General features: G+C 45.7%; 1 protein-coding gene across 2 annotated transcripts; it reads right to left on the bottom strand.

The window, feature by feature from the left end:
- Nucleotides 1-732: 732 nt before the first annotated feature.
- On the bottom strand, nt 733-15,785 carry dhx38 (DEAH (Asp-Glu-Ala-His) box polypeptide 38). Of its 2 annotated transcripts, none has more exons than XM_011610270.2 (27): nt 15,506-15,785; nt 14,112-14,425; nt 13,616-13,809; nt 13,312-13,446; nt 13,084-13,246; nt 12,821-12,939; nt 12,538-12,614; nt 12,297-12,452; nt 12,010-12,171; nt 11,816-11,923; nt 11,183-11,307; nt 10,953-11,090; nt 10,644-10,830; nt 9,962-10,147; nt 9,720-9,860; nt 9,216-9,326; nt 8,858-8,974; nt 8,655-8,762; nt 8,467-8,579; nt 6,749-6,957; nt 5,790-5,944; nt 5,274-5,429; nt 5,021-5,155; nt 4,482-4,607; nt 4,306-4,401; nt 3,890-4,011; nt 733-2,026 (listed from the first exon to the last, which is right to left on the bottom strand). In XM_011610270.2, exons 2-27 carry the CDS (start codon nt 14,423-14,425, stop codon nt 1,945-1,947), a joined length of 3,735 nt encoding a protein of 1,244 aa, XP_011608572.1. In that variant the 5' UTR covers nt 15,506-15,785; the 3' UTR covers nt 733-1,944. The 2 variants fall into 2 exon arrangements, with proteins under 2 accessions (XP_011608572.1, XP_003970024.2); XM_003969975.3 differs by having other exon boundaries at nt 15,510-15,785.
- Nucleotides 15,786-16,293: the final 508 nt, after the last annotated feature.

The following is a 16,293-nucleotide window of genomic DNA, read 5'->3' as shown; positions in this document are numbered from 1 at the left end:
CCCAGTGGTCACCGGCTAACATTCACCATAATCCCTCCATCAAATCTGGGGGTGATGACACAGCCGCGGGACTCCTGAGAGGGAGGCAGCGTCTTTACTCGGGGTGTGGCGGCACAGCCCGTTTAGGAGGCGTGGCGTTGCGCACTAATCCTGGAACTCCTATCTCCACCCGCCTGGGAGGCCACTTTAATTCCCTCCGACATTACAGGGACCTTCCCTGGAAAGCTTCGGTAAAGGTGACTGCTGACGCTGCTGTCATTCACAAGGACCATTTCAAAATGTCAGCCCGTCGCTGAGATTTGTCTCATTAAAGGGGGCGGAGTCCATTACGTCCACCTCCTCCTCCGCCCGCCACACTCCACCACCGATGTGGAGGTTTGAGGCTGGGAGCTGGAACCAAATGCTCAGTTATTCCACAACATTTACAGGATCACTTTACAGGGATCACTCACGCACATGCGGGACGTCTGCGGCCGCCGCCGCCGCCTGAAAGAGGGAGGAACCAAACCGCTCCTCCTTGATCAGCTGCGCTCTCCTCGGCTCACCGCCGCCAGGCCGACAATGAAGACAAAGGTATTGGTAATTAGACCGTGGCCACTTCTCTTCCAGAAACCCGGAGTTTTTGCTTGTAAATCATTCAAGAATTGTCTCTTTTGGAAGATCTGCGACAGCTTTTTGGGCGCCGAGGTGTCCGATATCGAAGTGATCAATCAATACTGCCAAAACACAAGAGATGGGGATCTCTGTTTAATACAAGTTACAGAAAAATGGCAGCTCAATGGTAACTAAGATTCCATTTTCAGGACTTCACTTCAAGAAAGCGTAAGAAAATAAAACTATACATACAAACTAGCCACAGCATGAATGCACACAGACAACGCTAATTAGCATCTCTCACTCACAGCCCGCGTACATTCGTCATGTCTGCATGACTTTATTAGTACAAGAAGAGACTTTAACGACCACAACAGGAAAAAGAAACCGCAGCTTTGGTTGGTTTTGTAATAACTGGCCAATTTCTCTGGGAACAAAAGATGTCAGAAAAGAAAAAAAGAAAATACCGTTCTGCCGCCTCAGATCATGCGGGAATCGCAGCACGGCCCCGGCGTCACGTGCAACGTGGCCTTCCCTGGAGTGTTTTTACCAACATTCCAGCTTCTCTGGAGCCCAGTGAAGCTGCGATCAGCTCAGACCAGAACAAATCCGAGCGTTTTGTTCAGAGGACGACCACAGAACACACTACAGCCGGGCCTGGAGACAGCGGCCGGGAACGGGAAACGGGTTAATCTGGGCTGTTGATGCTCTCTGTGAAGTGAGGCCGTGCGCTACACTGGTGGAACAAGGTTACCAGAAGGGAGAAGGTCAATTGCCAAAGCGTGCGTGAGTGTGTGTGTGTGTGTGTGTGTGTGTGTGTGTGTGTGTGTGTGGGGGTAGAGTATTACAACCTAACTCCAGAGTGTGAAGACACTCATGGCACAAGTACAGCTATTAAAGTGCTTCAGTCTTTAGAGGAGCACTTTGTCACGGCATGCACACTGGTCAAGCACACCGATAAATGGCCGAACACAAAGACCCTGAAATCACCTCGCCCTCCTTCCATTTCCCTCCGCAGATAAAGAAAACCAGACAGTCTGTAAAATATACAGCTGTTTAATTTGGGCAAAGTTACCGAGACAGCTTTAAAAACACTTTCTTTGCAGGAATTATCACAGATAATTGGAAAACATTTTTTTTTAAAAAAAAGACAAACAAACGGCTACAATGTTGACGGTGACGCTCTGCGTGTTGTGCCTGATACAAGTTCTCACTCTAGTGGCCAGGACGGGAACTGCAGCTCGCGCTGGGTCGGTTTCAGTGCTGCTGTGATCCAGGTCCTAAACCGCGGGGGGGTATGGACAGGTCAGCGTGGATGGTGGGAGGGCCCCCGCTCGGAGGGGGGGGTCTCTACAGTCCAAATCGGGCCGGCGTGCGTTTGGGCGTCATGGGGGCCTCCTCTTTCCGTCCTGGGGTGCAGATTTTCACTGCTCTGAAATAGAAAATGGCAGAAATTCATTATCAGCGGCGCCGACGTGATTCAGGGTCATCCATTCACACGTCTTCACTGAGGTGAGCAGTCGTGCTTAAAAATGAAGGTGAGCGCGAGCTGAAGATGAACAATGAAGCAGCCGGACGGGGAGGGGGGGGGGGCTGACAGGGGTCTCAGCGAAGAGTGCTGGTAAGTAGAGCCTGACGCCGCTGACAGCAAATCTATCATCTTTAATTACGGTGGTACGACAGTGTTGCTGCCCACGCCGCTCCTCGCACTCACACACACACCGGCAGCAATTACCGCCATCAGGCCATAACCTCCTTCTGTCACCGTGTTCCTCTCCTCTGTGGCTCCACCTTCACCAGGGGAGACATTGTTAGACTACCCTCAGTACACAAGCTGCTGGTGGAGGGCTGGGGGGGGGGGGGGGGGGTTAACTCACTAATGTTTATAGTGAGGCAGGTTTAAGATGGAGGAGAACCAGAAACCAGCGTTTCACCACTTTATGTAAGTTTTATCCATCTAGAGGCAAAATAAACTCAAATAAAGCGTCTGGACCTGAACCGACGCGGCGCTCCCAGTGGTTTTGGGCCCGTGCAGCTCGGAACAGAACCCTCATTTCCTGCTGCTGTCGGATGAACGGACTGATCGAAATCTGCGCGGGTCTGCAGAAAGGGAACCGCCCAAACACCTGATGGACGATTTCCCATCCAAAAACACTTTAACTTAAACATCTAAACCAAAAACAGCTGCGGGAAATTTCCAATTCTATTTAATCCAGATTAATTGGAGTAATTAGTCTTAAATAGGAGATCTCATCAATGTACATTAATCCATATACTGTACATACATTAACTGTGGGTATGGACATTACAAGTCTTTGCTTGAAACAGATTTTTATGTATTTATTAGTGTGTTTGGACATTTCGTGTTTCGTCTTAGGCACCAAAAGTCTTTCAGGATGTGAAACGGAGCGAGTTCCCTGCTGATCTCCGATTTTAAAAAGAAAAACCTTCCTGGACTCTTTAATGTAATGAAATACACAAGCGCCCTCCCTCAGGCTCCTGCCTCTCACTCAAAGTGTTCCATTTTTTTTTAAAGACAAGAGCCACTGGGCCTAATTCACACCACTAATCTCTGCTGGTGAGGTGGGAGAGAGGTTGGTGTGTGTGTGTGTGGGGGGGGGGGTTGAAAAACTGCCGTTCCACGCAAAATCTTTCATTCTGGTCACACTGAACTCGGAGGAGATGCTGGTGAGGCGTGCTGGAGGACAAAAGCGCCCAGAGCCCAGGAGATCTACCGGCATTCATCATCACACATCCAGTCTCTGCTTAAATCTAATTCTTAATCCAAAACCTCCAGAGTGATTATTTCCAACAGATCGGTTACAGACACGGTGACACAAACTCAGACGGATAAAACAGATGATTAATTAAGAGTAGAAGTTCCTTTTTTTATGTCTCTTTATAGCCTTATTTTCCTGCAAAGCCCGCAGATGGGTGTGAAATTAATTTCTTTGCTCTGATTTGAAATTGAAAGCTCCCCTCCTGTCTCTCCTCCGCTATGGCTAAATTCAAATTGCTGCAGTAATGGGGGTCAGCCAGGAGTCAATATTATTTCTTTTTGTCTCGTCTGGAGGGACCAGAGGTGAGAAAAGCTCATCATGGAGGGTGAGAGAGGGGGAGCAGAGAGAGTGGGGGGGGGGGGGGGGGGGGGGGTACGGATTGGCAGCCAGGAAGGTAAATTAAACGTTTCTATCAGGACTGTGTATGGGAAATGAAGGCCACCGGGGAACTATTGTTAGAGGAGACCCCGGGTGTGATTAGGTGGTAAAAGAAGTAGAGATGGTCACAGACGAACCTGACGCTGCCCAGGTTGCTCTTCTTCTCCTGTTCTTCTCGACGGGCTCGCAGCTGCTGCTCTGCCATGGACATCTCCGTCTCCATGCTGCTGATCTCCTCTCTGGCACGACGCCGGTTCTCCTGGTGGACGTAGACAACCAGGATGAAGACGTGCTAGAGTCCCCGCGGCGGCGCGTGGTGACCGTAAGCGCTTAGACACGTTACACCAGCCTCTCACGCGGAGAAGCAGCAGGAGATTTGGGCAACTGCACCCCCCTCGCTCCTCTCCATACCCAAGAATAGCACAAAACCATCGTCTTTAACTCTTTCTCTGCTTTTGTGGCGAATAAATCCCGATTGCTGCGTCGCCTCACCGCGTCCAGCCCGGTGCCAGGCACAAACACGGTGAGGTCTCGCAGCATCAGCTTGGCTCACCTGTCTGCTTTTCCCGGCTTGCTTGACACTGTAGAACATGGGGCCCAGCTCTGCCAGCCACTCCCCGTCCACTGCGGTCACACACTGCATGTACTCCTGCAGACCAACACACACCGGTTACACTGGTGATCGTCTCATCGCCAGAACGGACGGTTAGGCAGCAACCGGCCCCTCACCTTGGTCGTCATGACGAGCTCGTGGTAGATGATGTAGTCGGGCGTGTAGCCCATGCCAAAGAGGGAGCTGGTGGGGTGCAGGTGACACGGCATGCCTGTCCTCACGTTGACATATTCACCGATGCCCTGGGAGCAAACACGGACACAAACAACAAATTAAAGGTGCGCCTCATAATTTACAGACGTAAAAGCGAGACCCCCCCCCACTCGTGCTGCGCGGTCCTGCCCGTGTACGCAGCCGCACTTTAAGCGTGGAAAAGGTCGGGCGGGTTAATTTGCTTCTCACCTGGCTTAGACAGCAGGAAAATAAATTTGAAGTATATTCATTGGGGCTGCAGTTGCCTGGGTTGGCCGGCAACTCGTAAGTCAAATGGAAAATCTTGATTATATAGTCATGATTTCAAATCCCCTTTCAGATTTAGCGCTGTATTAATGGGAGGCCAGGAGGGATACTTCACCACTCTGTAATTATGCTGCTATAAATCTGCCACAACCAGTAGCCACCGGGTGGAACACATTAAGTGTGAAGCAGGAAGTACCTTGAGCTTGGCAGCCTGGTGAAAGTAAGCGGCGCAGATGCATTTTCTGATGATGTCCCAGTCTGACCCACAGGAAACCAGGTTCATCTTCTGCTGCACCATAATGTCCTTTAACTGGGAGCGCACCTCACGCACCTGCGTGAAGACGATTTGAGATTAAAAAAACCTTCTCGAGGACTAGCAAAATAGTTTCCACGGGAGTGAAAGGAGCTCCGGCGGTCTGGAAGAAGAGCCGGAGATGTGGGAGTCTGACCTTGCGCATGGCCTTGGTGTGGATGAAGTGGTCGTTGCACCAGATGCTGGAGTAGTTGTTGTTCTTCCACTGCATGTAGACGTTAAGGTAGGTGAGGTGGTCGCTCTCCGGGACGGAGAACTTCTCCCTCACCTGGTCACTTTCCTCCTCACGGCCCTGCAGACACACAGAGGTGAGAGTTCAGTGTAGCACTGCTCTTTGTCATTACGTCCATCATTTATGTCCATCAGTGTCGTACGAAGAACCCAACAATAGGTGCCAAACTACAAATAAATGATATTTATAGTTATTTTTGGATCTAAATGGAAAGTTACAGTTCAAGGGCTAAGAAATAGATGCAAAAGAAGGAATGTTTTAAATAAGACTGAGGGGAAAAAAAACAAAACCCAATTTATTTTATTTTAAATTTCAAGTGGACTTTGCCTCAGCGCTCAATTCAAATTGAGAGGTTGGAGGAGCCAGACTCTGACACTGGCTGCTCGTCTCTCTTCATACAGGGGGGGGGGTCATATTCACCTTCGGTCTGTAGAAGATGGCCGGGACCGACAACATGGAGACGATGATGAGTATATCAGCGCTGCAGCACATGTCGCAGGACACGATCAGCATCTTGGAGAGGGCGGGGTCGAGGGGAAACTCCACCATCAGACGTCCGGTTGGGGTCAAAGCGCCTGAAAGAGCACGAGACAGTTCAGATCAGCAGTATTCTAGACACGGGAAGGAAAGGGAGACCGGCGCCGGAGGAGAGGAGCAGCATGGAGATGGACTGCTGACAGTCGGGGACAGTGGAGGAAGGAAAAAAATCAAGAGTCAGATCAAAAAGTTTGCCAGCTCTGATTTAAATGATTAGATGACAGAGTCTAAGAAGCTTATGATGAGGAAAAGCAGAGAAGCAGCACAGCCAGTTTGGGGCAGGTAAGCCTTAATCAGAGATAATCTGCTGTTAACACACCATACAGGGAATCATCAAAAGTCCTCCCTTATCCCCAAATCCTTAAATCCCCTGGAATCTAGCTAAGGATGAGACAGAAATGAGACCCGACCAGTCAAATCAAACACGGGATCAGTTACTAGGCAATTACTGCACTGGCTAAGCTTCACCACGACCTCCTCCAAGGCTTTTTGCAACCGCAGCACCCTTTAAACAGCCGTCTCCCGCCGGTGTTTGTGGTGTCAGCATCGCCGGGTAGCAGCTCAAAACAGCTGGAGGGGGAAACCCGAGCATCAAAATACCCAGAATTCTTTGTAACGGCTTTATTTTCATCTCAAGAAGGATGGTTTGTTGTCTGGCTGCTAGAAGGACGAATGGACTCTTGGAGCCGGTACAAAGGAAACCCAAACACCATGACCAGTAACCATGGATGACAGGACTACAGTTTGATTTTTAGAGTTAATAATCCAATACGACTTATTTGCTGCCGTCTGGTGAATTGACATTAATGTTCTGATGGCTTCAACCTGTTATTGAAACCTACCGGTGTTGTCCAGAGCTCCTAAAATCCAGAGTTGGTACATGGAGTTGAGCATGTTGTCTTCAGGGGGTGGGTCCATGAAGTGGAAGAGGAGCAAATCCTGAACGCCCAGAGACTTCAACAGCAGGACCACGTTGGCCAGGTTGGTCCTCTGGATTTCCGGTATGGTGGTCGTCAGCATCTCATTTTTGTAGGCGCTCTGAGTGTAGAGCCTGGGCAAAGACAGACACTCCGAGTGAGTCCAAGCATGATGAGTAGTTCTTTAAAACCAGTAAAAGACATGGTTTGGTTTGTAACAATGACAGGAACTCTCTAGCTAGCCCAGCGATACAGGCAGGAAATGTAAATGTAGCTTGGCTACAAAAGAAAATGTCAAAATAATTAGAAAAGCATTGAGAGTTTAGTTTATGTGAAGCTCCGGCAGCTGCCCAAAACCCTCTTATAATAGCAAAATGATTCAAATGTGTACGTATGAAGGTTTTAACCTTAGCAGCCAAAATGATTTGGCAGAGGGAGCCAGAACAAAGGGCCCAGGGTCACAGCTGTAAGTGTGTTTGAAGGTCTGCTTGTGCAGCAGCGCGGTGTGACTCATTCATTCAGACACCTCCGCAGCTACTCAACAGATCCTTCACAGATTAGAGGCAGGTGAGCAGAATCCATCCGAAGCTACGCGGGCCTTTGTATCCGAGCTCATTTGCCATGCAGATCACACTGCCATCTGTGTTTGTGTGCCCCTCCCTCCCCACGTCTTCACCCTGCTGTGTCTAACATCTGGCTGTCTACCCCGGCAGGGGGAATAATTACAAAAACACTGTCAACATGTTTATGGCGCCGCAGGCTGAGACACACCGATCGCTGCTGTAGCACACCGCTACCCTGCTTCCTTAGACACACAGACAGGTGTTACCAGGTTACCAGAGTGGGAGGAGGGAGCCAATTTGGATGTGGTTTGCAATTTGGAATGCAACTAAATGCAAATTTGCATCGCAGCGTTCGCTAAAGGTTTGAAGCCAAGTGGCATTCATTTACAAATTAGGTTTCAGAAAAGTCTGACAGCATCCTTCATGGAACAAAGCCCCGACACCGAGTTAAATCCAGCTCTTGTTCGGCTTCCATTTCCAACCACTCAGTACGTTTACGTGCACAGTTTAATCGCGCTGTGCTTAAAATTCCACTTTGGCGTTTCGTCAGAATTCTTGTCCCAGTTTAAGTGTGTGGGAGAAAATTCAGTGATTAGTTAGAACACGTCGTCCTCTTCAGCACTAGGAGGCGATGTGCATCTTTTCAGAGGTTAATACGTCCCCTTTCCAGTCGCTCGTTTATGCCACATGACAAACTGTTGTGGGGCAGCGGCCCGGAATTTCAACCAGGAAAATCCATAATTGTACAGTATAGTGTATCTCAGACATAATGTACACACTAGGATTCCTATGTTCATGACCCGCATTCTTGATGTTTTGGTTTGAGGGTCGTGCACCAGTATAGGGTTTGGAGAGCACACACACACACACACAAATACACACACACACACAGTCAAAAAAGAATTTCTCTCATGTAAACATACTGTCTGCAATAAAAATAATAATAATTCAAATGGCTTGAATCAACATTAAAGGTCTGCACTGACTGGACCACGAAGGTCGTGGTGCTTCTGAGGGATGAATATCGAAACCATCTCCAAAAACCTCAGCACCAGCACAAATTTGACAAGGAAGGCTCACCTGTAACACTGGCCCGGTCCTGTACGTCCCGCTCTACCAGAACGCTGGTTGGCATTAGCCTGGCTGATGGGAAAAACCTGCAGAGCATCCATTCCAATTCGGGGATTGAAAACCTATCGGGGCGAAAACAAAAAAGAAGAATAGCATCGTGTTGGTGAAGACCTGCACATGTGATTCCGGAAGTCTACCTTGAGTTTGCAGTATCCTGAATCCACAACAAACATGATTCCATCCACAGTGAGAGAGGTCTCAGCGATGTTGGTAGCAACGATGCATTTTCTCACACCATCTGGAGCCTAGCAGGAAAAATAAGGTATCAGGGGTTTTTTTTCCTCCATTTTCCTGATTGTTTATTAAAATTGCAATGATGTGATTCTTTTCATATGGAAACCTTCTGGAAAATCTTGGCCTGGAGGTCAGAGGGCAGCTGGGAGTAAATAGGCAGCACGGCTAATGCCGGAGCATTTTCCAGCTCTTCCAACCGCTCCACGATCTGATCGGACGTCACCTGCGAGGACAAGTTCAGCTTTAATTCAACTGGAAACACAATGAGAAGGATTGTTGGAAGTACTTTTGAGAAAGCTTGAACTTGAAAGCAATATTTCAGAAATCCCACATGTGAGGAAACCTTTCATTTGAAATATTTTGCTTTTTCTTCTTCAGTACTGTCCATTGAATGTATTGAATGCATCGTTTCAAAATAAATGTGAACCAACAAGAAGAGGGATGAAACCACTCATGTCCGATACCTCAATGTCCTCCTGACCAGGCATGAAGATGAGGATGTCTCCCATCAAGCCACTGAGGTGGATCTGCAGGGCCTGCTTCACTGCTGCCTCCACATAGTCCTCCTGAGGAGTCTGAAACACAAAACGCAATAAGCCAATGAAATATATTTTAAACCAGCTGATTCTCAAGCTACGTGTCACAGCAACCTCTGACCACAGAGCCCACCCTGAACACTGACGTGCAACAATGTAAGGGGAGGTTCACGTGGCCACCACCAGAGGGCGACTTTCAGTGTTCTTTTGGGAAAGATGAATCAATTATGTGACACAGAGCACTTACTGATTTGTCATAAGGCTTTTAGGTTTAAATGTGATTTAAATATTAAAATATAAGGTTATTGTGCTTCGAGAAACTGTATATTAGAGTCATACTAAAACATTTATTATTCACTGCAGGGGCTGAAATGTAGCCTTAAAAATTCTGCAGCCAGATTCATTTTGCAGACGAACAGACAGAAAACCTACCTTGCTAAACAAGATGTCTACAGGAAACGTCCTTCCTGGGATGTGAAATATAGGTACATTGCCAAAAAATGCAGCGAACTTGTCCGAGTCCATGGTTGCCGAGGTAACGATGAGTTTCAAATCTGTACGTCGGGATACCACCTGAAGGGGAAAGACAGTGGACGAGAGAAAGACGGTATCAGGAATCAGGTTCACGTGATATTCTGCCACTTATAAACTGTTTGAACTAACTGTATTAGCACCTCACGCAGCAGGCCAAAGAGAACATCCGTGTTGAGGGAGCGTTCGTGAGCCTCGTCCATGATAACAGCGCTGTAGTGGTCCAGATCGGACTCCCTCAGTGATTCCCTCAGCAGGATCCCGTCTGTCATGTACTTTATTAAAGTTTTCTCAGACGTGCAGTCCTCAAAACGGATAGCATAACCAACCTGGGAGCAACAAGGTCAGATTATACACTTCAATTTATATGCATGAACATATGAATGAAAATATCTGCTGACCGCATTTGCCAAGAACACATATCAAATTCAAATTAATTCTACCGGTGAATTTCGTGGTCTTTGTTGCTTCTATCAAGAACAATTTAGTTTTCCCGAGATAATTATCTTCAGGTCAGGTAATTGAAAATGTAATACGTCGTTTCATCCACTAGATGGAGGTGTTGGATAGTATTTCACAAAGGCCGCAAACTGGTGGTTTGGAGAGATCTTTAAAATGGTGCTAATGGAGCACAGAGGATGAATTGTGTAGTGACTCCTTTTTACTCATTGTCTATCGTGTTTACCCGTCTCAGTGGCATATTCCCTGTTAGATACAGGAAAACTACTAAACTAATCACAAAGAAATGACCAAATATTGTGTTTGTAAAAATCAATAAGACACTAAATAAATACCCTCCTTATTCCAGAAGTTCGCTATTCTCACCTCATCTCCGAGGTTGGAGCCGATCTCTTCGCTGACTCTCTTGGCCACGCTCATGGCTGCCACTCTTCGGGGCTGGGTACAACCTACCATGCCATAGCTTGTGTAGCCATCCTCGTGCAGGTACTGTGTCAGCTGGGTGGTCTTCCCACTGCCCGTCTCTCCAACAACGATCACTATGTTGTTGTCCCTGTAAATGGCAAGAAAGGAATGTCTGTCAGGAAGCAATCGTCCATCTAATATTGTGGATTTAAAGGAAAAAAATAGAGATGTTTGGATTGAACGACGACAAAGAAGGTGGAAGATAGACACCTGATGATGTTAAGAAGTTGTTGTCTCACAGCAAATATAGGTAAGTACTGTCTCTGTTCCAGAAGACTTTTCTTCTTGGCAAACTCACTGCGGGCCTCATTCTTTTCTTTCATGTGTTCTGCAAATTTCTGCTCAGCTCTATAACACCAAGGGGAAAATATGAATAAAATCTGCTGCCATAACTCGCATGCAAAGACTGTGTGCTGACCCAACACACGAACACTGCACACCTGTAGTCTACTTTGCCATCCTCTCCAACAGGCTTGCCTCCACAGACATCTTCTTCCTCTTTCTTCTTTATGCCCATGATGTCCCCCAGCTTTGTGCCAGCCAGTTCCCAGTGTTTATGCTGAGCCTGAAAATATCATTATTAAACATCATTTGAGTAATTAATGTGCAGAGTACAAAACTATAGTCAGCAGTGACATTTATATATTTAATTGGTATGATTTTATGTACCATTTACCCAGAGCTCACAGACACGTTCTAAATCACTTCTAATCATCAATCCTTTGGTACATGGCACATGAATAAAATGCTTATCAAAGTGACGAAGTCAGACAGAGCTGGTTTCATTAGAACAAAGATGGTTCATCCCAAAAATATCATTAACCTTTCCCAGAGTATGGAGACCACAGGCAGATACACACATTATTAAGGTCTTATCATCAAATTCAGCTAACAACATCAATATGATTACCTGCAAGCAGCATCAATCCTGTTTCCTCTTATTTTTGTCATTATCATTATAAAATGGGAGAAAGTTTACGCCTCCGAATTGTTGTTTTTTGTATACCAATCTGCAATATCCTCAGTTTACCGTCACAAATGACCAGACAGCCAGTGCCTCCTGGAGCACCAACCTTTTTGCGTTCTTTCTGCTCACGGTGTTTGCGGACAAGCTGGCTGCCTTTCCGGGAAATAATTGCCATGTCAGAGGTCGGATCTTTCACAGGGATGATCGGTTCTGGCTGCAACAGACGACAAACAAACGTTCGGCCTAAATCCAAAGACAGAAGAGACAACGATTCCTGTTTTCTCTGTCCGCGTTGCTTACCTGCTTGGTGAAGACTATCCGTCCATCCAGGAAGGGAGGGACCAGGTTGTGAACCAACAGGTGAACTTTAGCAGCATTATCTTCCTCAAAGTCTTCATCCACCTCCAACCTCTGCACCACACCGCTGGTCAGCATGCGGTTGGTCTCCCACCGCTCATTATCCTGGAGGCAGAAACACACAGATAGTCCTAAAGACACCAAAATCCAGCGGTATATGTGCAGCTATGATAAATACACACATAAACTACACACGGACGCCAGATACATTTCTTTGGCTCACTAGTTACCTCATTTATCTGTCGTTTCTGGGCTGAGATTCTTTTCTGAGTCTGCTTCTGAAGGATCTGCTCCCTCTTCTTAATGTATTCCTCAGAGGTCATAGTGAAGGGGTTGTGGAACTCATCGTAGCCTTCATCCATCATGTACCAATCTCTGTCGGCTTGCTGTCGAACCGATCCGACACAGTTAGGAACGTCAAAACAAGCGCACCGCCGCCATCAAATGGTGATCATCAGGTGCATCACTCACTTTCTGGTCCTCCTCCCACTGCTCCTTCTCGTCTTCATTATCAAACAGGATTCCGCCCTCGCCATCACCTTTCCTCGCTGGGGAAGACAATATTTTGTACACACGATTGAATCGGAAACAGAATTAAGTTTATATTCTTACACAACAAGGTGTGCCATAGATCTACGATTCCATAGATTTGTATCCATAGATCCATAGCAGCACGGAGAAGGATGTCAAACCCAGATGTGTCAGATGTTAAAAACTCACATTGTCAAGCTTTATCAGGCTTTCAGGGTCATACCTTTTCCTTGTGATAAGCGAGGTGTAGATCCTAAATGCTTTCTGTCGTTGGCCCACTCGTTGTACTTGTATGATGGGGTAGGTAGAGGGGTGTCGTTGGGGTAACGGCCTCTGACTGACCTACACACATGGCAGATGGTTTAGCTTGAACAACTTGAAGTGCAAATAAACACATTGAATAATATCAGGTGGGCATTTATCTTTTGTAGCAAATTTAAAGATGTGAAAATATTTAAAAGAATGAAATACTATCAAACGGATTACCTGTCCCTCCTCTCGCTCTCTTGGCCGGAACGCTGGCTACGCTCAGAGCGATCTGTCTCTTTGCCAGACGGAGCAGGAGAGGGAGACTCCCACTGGGAATGCCGTGAACTGCCGAAACCGCTGTCATCCTCTTCCCAGTTGGAGCGGGAAGGCGTGAAAGAACCTGTGCAAAACTAAAACGTTAACTTGCCTGAAACGTGAGGAAGATAATGAATCAAACAAGCTGACCTTTAGGGTGATGCTGAGGTGTCAAGGGTTCATCTCTCCTGATCCCCCGGCTGAGGCGTCCGGACCAGCCATCCCTCATAGAGCGCTCGCTTCTCTCCCCACGTTCTGAACGGCTCTGGCTGTTCCCTCTGTCATCTTTCAGACAGCAGAAACATAAAGAACTTTGAATGTTTTTAAAAAGATGCTTAGTTTGAGAAACATCACAAAATTTAACTGCATGTAGTTCTGGCAACTGGTTTAACGTACGTTTTATTACATTTAAACAAGCAAATGATTCAAACTTCTCCTTGCTAGGTGAAAGTACCTCTTTCACTCCTTCGGTCTCGTTCCCTGTCTCTGTTCTTTTCTCTGTCTTTTTCCCGGTTCCGCTCCTCCTTGGAGGAGGCGTAGACGCCGTGCTCACGTCGGTCCTTCTCCCTCTGCTGGTGTCTGCGACGGAACTCTTCACTGACCCCTCCGGGGTTTGAGGGCGTTTCGGAGCCCGTCACACGATACTTCCTGCAAACCAAGAGCAATAGAAAACGTTAAGATACGAGTAGCTGCAGCAGAACTACGATTAGATCACAATCAGAAAATTTGGCTCAGTCATGAAGATTGTTTTTTCCTTTAGGTGAAACAGTTATGAATAAATATTTAGATCATGAAAATAATTGCAATGCTACTATAATTATCATTTTTGTGTCATATGTTTCTCTTAATTATTTATAATCAAAGAAAGGTTTTACAGGAAGATCCGTGTGTGTAAAGGTAAATCTAAACATTGGAATAAATATCATTCTGTATGAGCGACTGACAACTACCTCTCTTTCTTAGCATGTTTGTCCTTTTCATCCTCTTCTTCATCAGACCCAGAATCACTTTTAGCTTCCTCCCATTCCTTGTAGGAAGAAACCTTTGATTTCTTGCTATTCCTCTCATTATCAGCCTGTTCCTCACGCTCCCTCCTTTTTTGGGCAGCCAGCAAATCCAAACCCAGTAAGGAGGTACGTGGGGTGGGTGCACGAAACACGTGCGGCTCTGCAGCAGCACTCTTCTTCTTTACTATCAGTCCACCAATTTGAGCAGTTGGGTCCTCTCCCTCGAGTCTATGCATGGACACGTCATCGTCCATCATCTGTGAGACAGGAGTGATAAATGTAAAATGTGTGAAGGTGTTGCACTACAATCCACTCAATATAAGGACTAAGGACACTTTTTTTTTAAATCACTCCTGAATATTTGTCTTCTCGTATCAGCAGTAACTCAGCAGCAGTAACTCATTAAATACTGTTAGCTTTAAATCTCTTTGATCATTCTGGGGTCTATGCATCCCCCACATTGCTAAAACGGAATAGAAACACAACATTCCGTAAGAAAATACAAAAAATTAAATTTTACTGAAGGGCTATTTCATTGCCAGATGTTTAATAAAAGAGTGCTTTTTAATGTAACTCAGTAAACAGGGGCGCAAAACCTGAAATAAAAGAAATCTTTGGAAATTCCAATAAATATTAAAACTAAATTTATCACATGTAATAAACTAGTAACTATCAAATGTTTTGTGTAAAAAGAAGGGTAGGGAAATACATTGACATTATTTTCCCTAAATTTCAGACAGATAAACGTGATGCATCTGTTTACTGATTAATTAAAATTGAACCGTTCTAAAGGGACGTTAAGATGCCATTAAAGTTACAAACCACAATAATTAGGTGACAATTCAGTTTCAATTGACGACAATTGGTCATCAAATAATTATCCGTAAATTGTGACATCTGTAGTTAACTGAAAAACTATATTCCTATAAAACAACCGACATGTGAAGTAATCATTATTAAAACATTAGAGAAACTATAGTTCTGTATTCCTTATATTTGGTGGTTACTCATCCACCAACGCTACAACAGGGCCACGTACTCCTGCGGTGATCCTGATAAAATTGGCTTAACATTTAACATGGATTTACATTCCATCGTTGAATAAGACATTACTGGCGAAGTTTCCATGGAAAACAAACTCTATATTTAAAATGATCTTCAGGAGCTGCTCGGAAACAAGCCAAAAAACACGGATCACACGGCATCGTCTCACCAATTGCCCCTTCTGTCAAGGCCCAAATCCATCTCACCATCAACAGTTCTAAATGTACATTATCAAATACGTATTCAAAGGAGATGGTACAAATCGCAGTACATTAAAAGAGCTAATAACTTACGTACGTTTTCAGGGCTGTTCGCTGCTAGCAAGACGGCGGCGATTCCCCGATTTGCCCCAAATCACACCACCTTTGGGCAAATAAGACTCCCTCGTTTTCTATGAATAAGCAGCAAACACCTTCGAAAACAAATTTAAGAGATTCTGTGAAATGAAGTGCAGGTAGATATTAGCGGCTGTAAAATAGCTAAACTAGCGCTTTCGAAAAGAAAACGTTGTTTACAGACAAGGGAGCCGCCATTGCAATCCCACAATTCCCGGGGACAACGAAATGCAAAAACTTTATTTAAAAACCTAACTTGACATTGGGGTGCGCGTGGGGAAATCTTTATTTAAAAAAAGAACATTTGCATTGATACAATTAACAACGTTCGCTTTCATATCTTGTGAATTTAAACAGACCATGACCAAACTTCTATTTCCCAACAGCTTGTTGAAATCTGAAGTTGAATGATAACGTTCTATCAAAGCATAGTGACCTATTTAGAATATAGTTTTGTGTTAGTTAATTTCGTATTCTGAATAAGAAATGATTGCTTGGAATGCAGGACAACCCATTGAATTGTCTTTACAAAGAGTAAAATGGTAAACAGTGTTTACTGTAAAATGTTTTCACAAACAATGTTTTCTCAGGTATTAATGGCATGCAATAATATCTACGCAGTCATCAACAAACAGAGATTATCAGTGCCATGCATGTGCTTCATGGGTCCCCTATCAGTATACATAGAGGTCCACCCGCTATTCCTGTAGGTAACCATCCAACCATCCTTGCTTTAGACTGCGTGT

The sequence above is a fragment of the Takifugu rubripes genome, chromosome 13, assembly GCF_901000725.2.
Source record: "Takifugu rubripes chromosome 13, fTakRub1.2, whole genome shotgun sequence".
Taxonomy (NCBI): Eukaryota; Metazoa; Chordata; class Actinopteri; order Tetraodontiformes; family Tetraodontidae; genus Takifugu; species Takifugu rubripes.
This window is presented reverse-complemented; position numbering and strand designations above follow the sequence as displayed.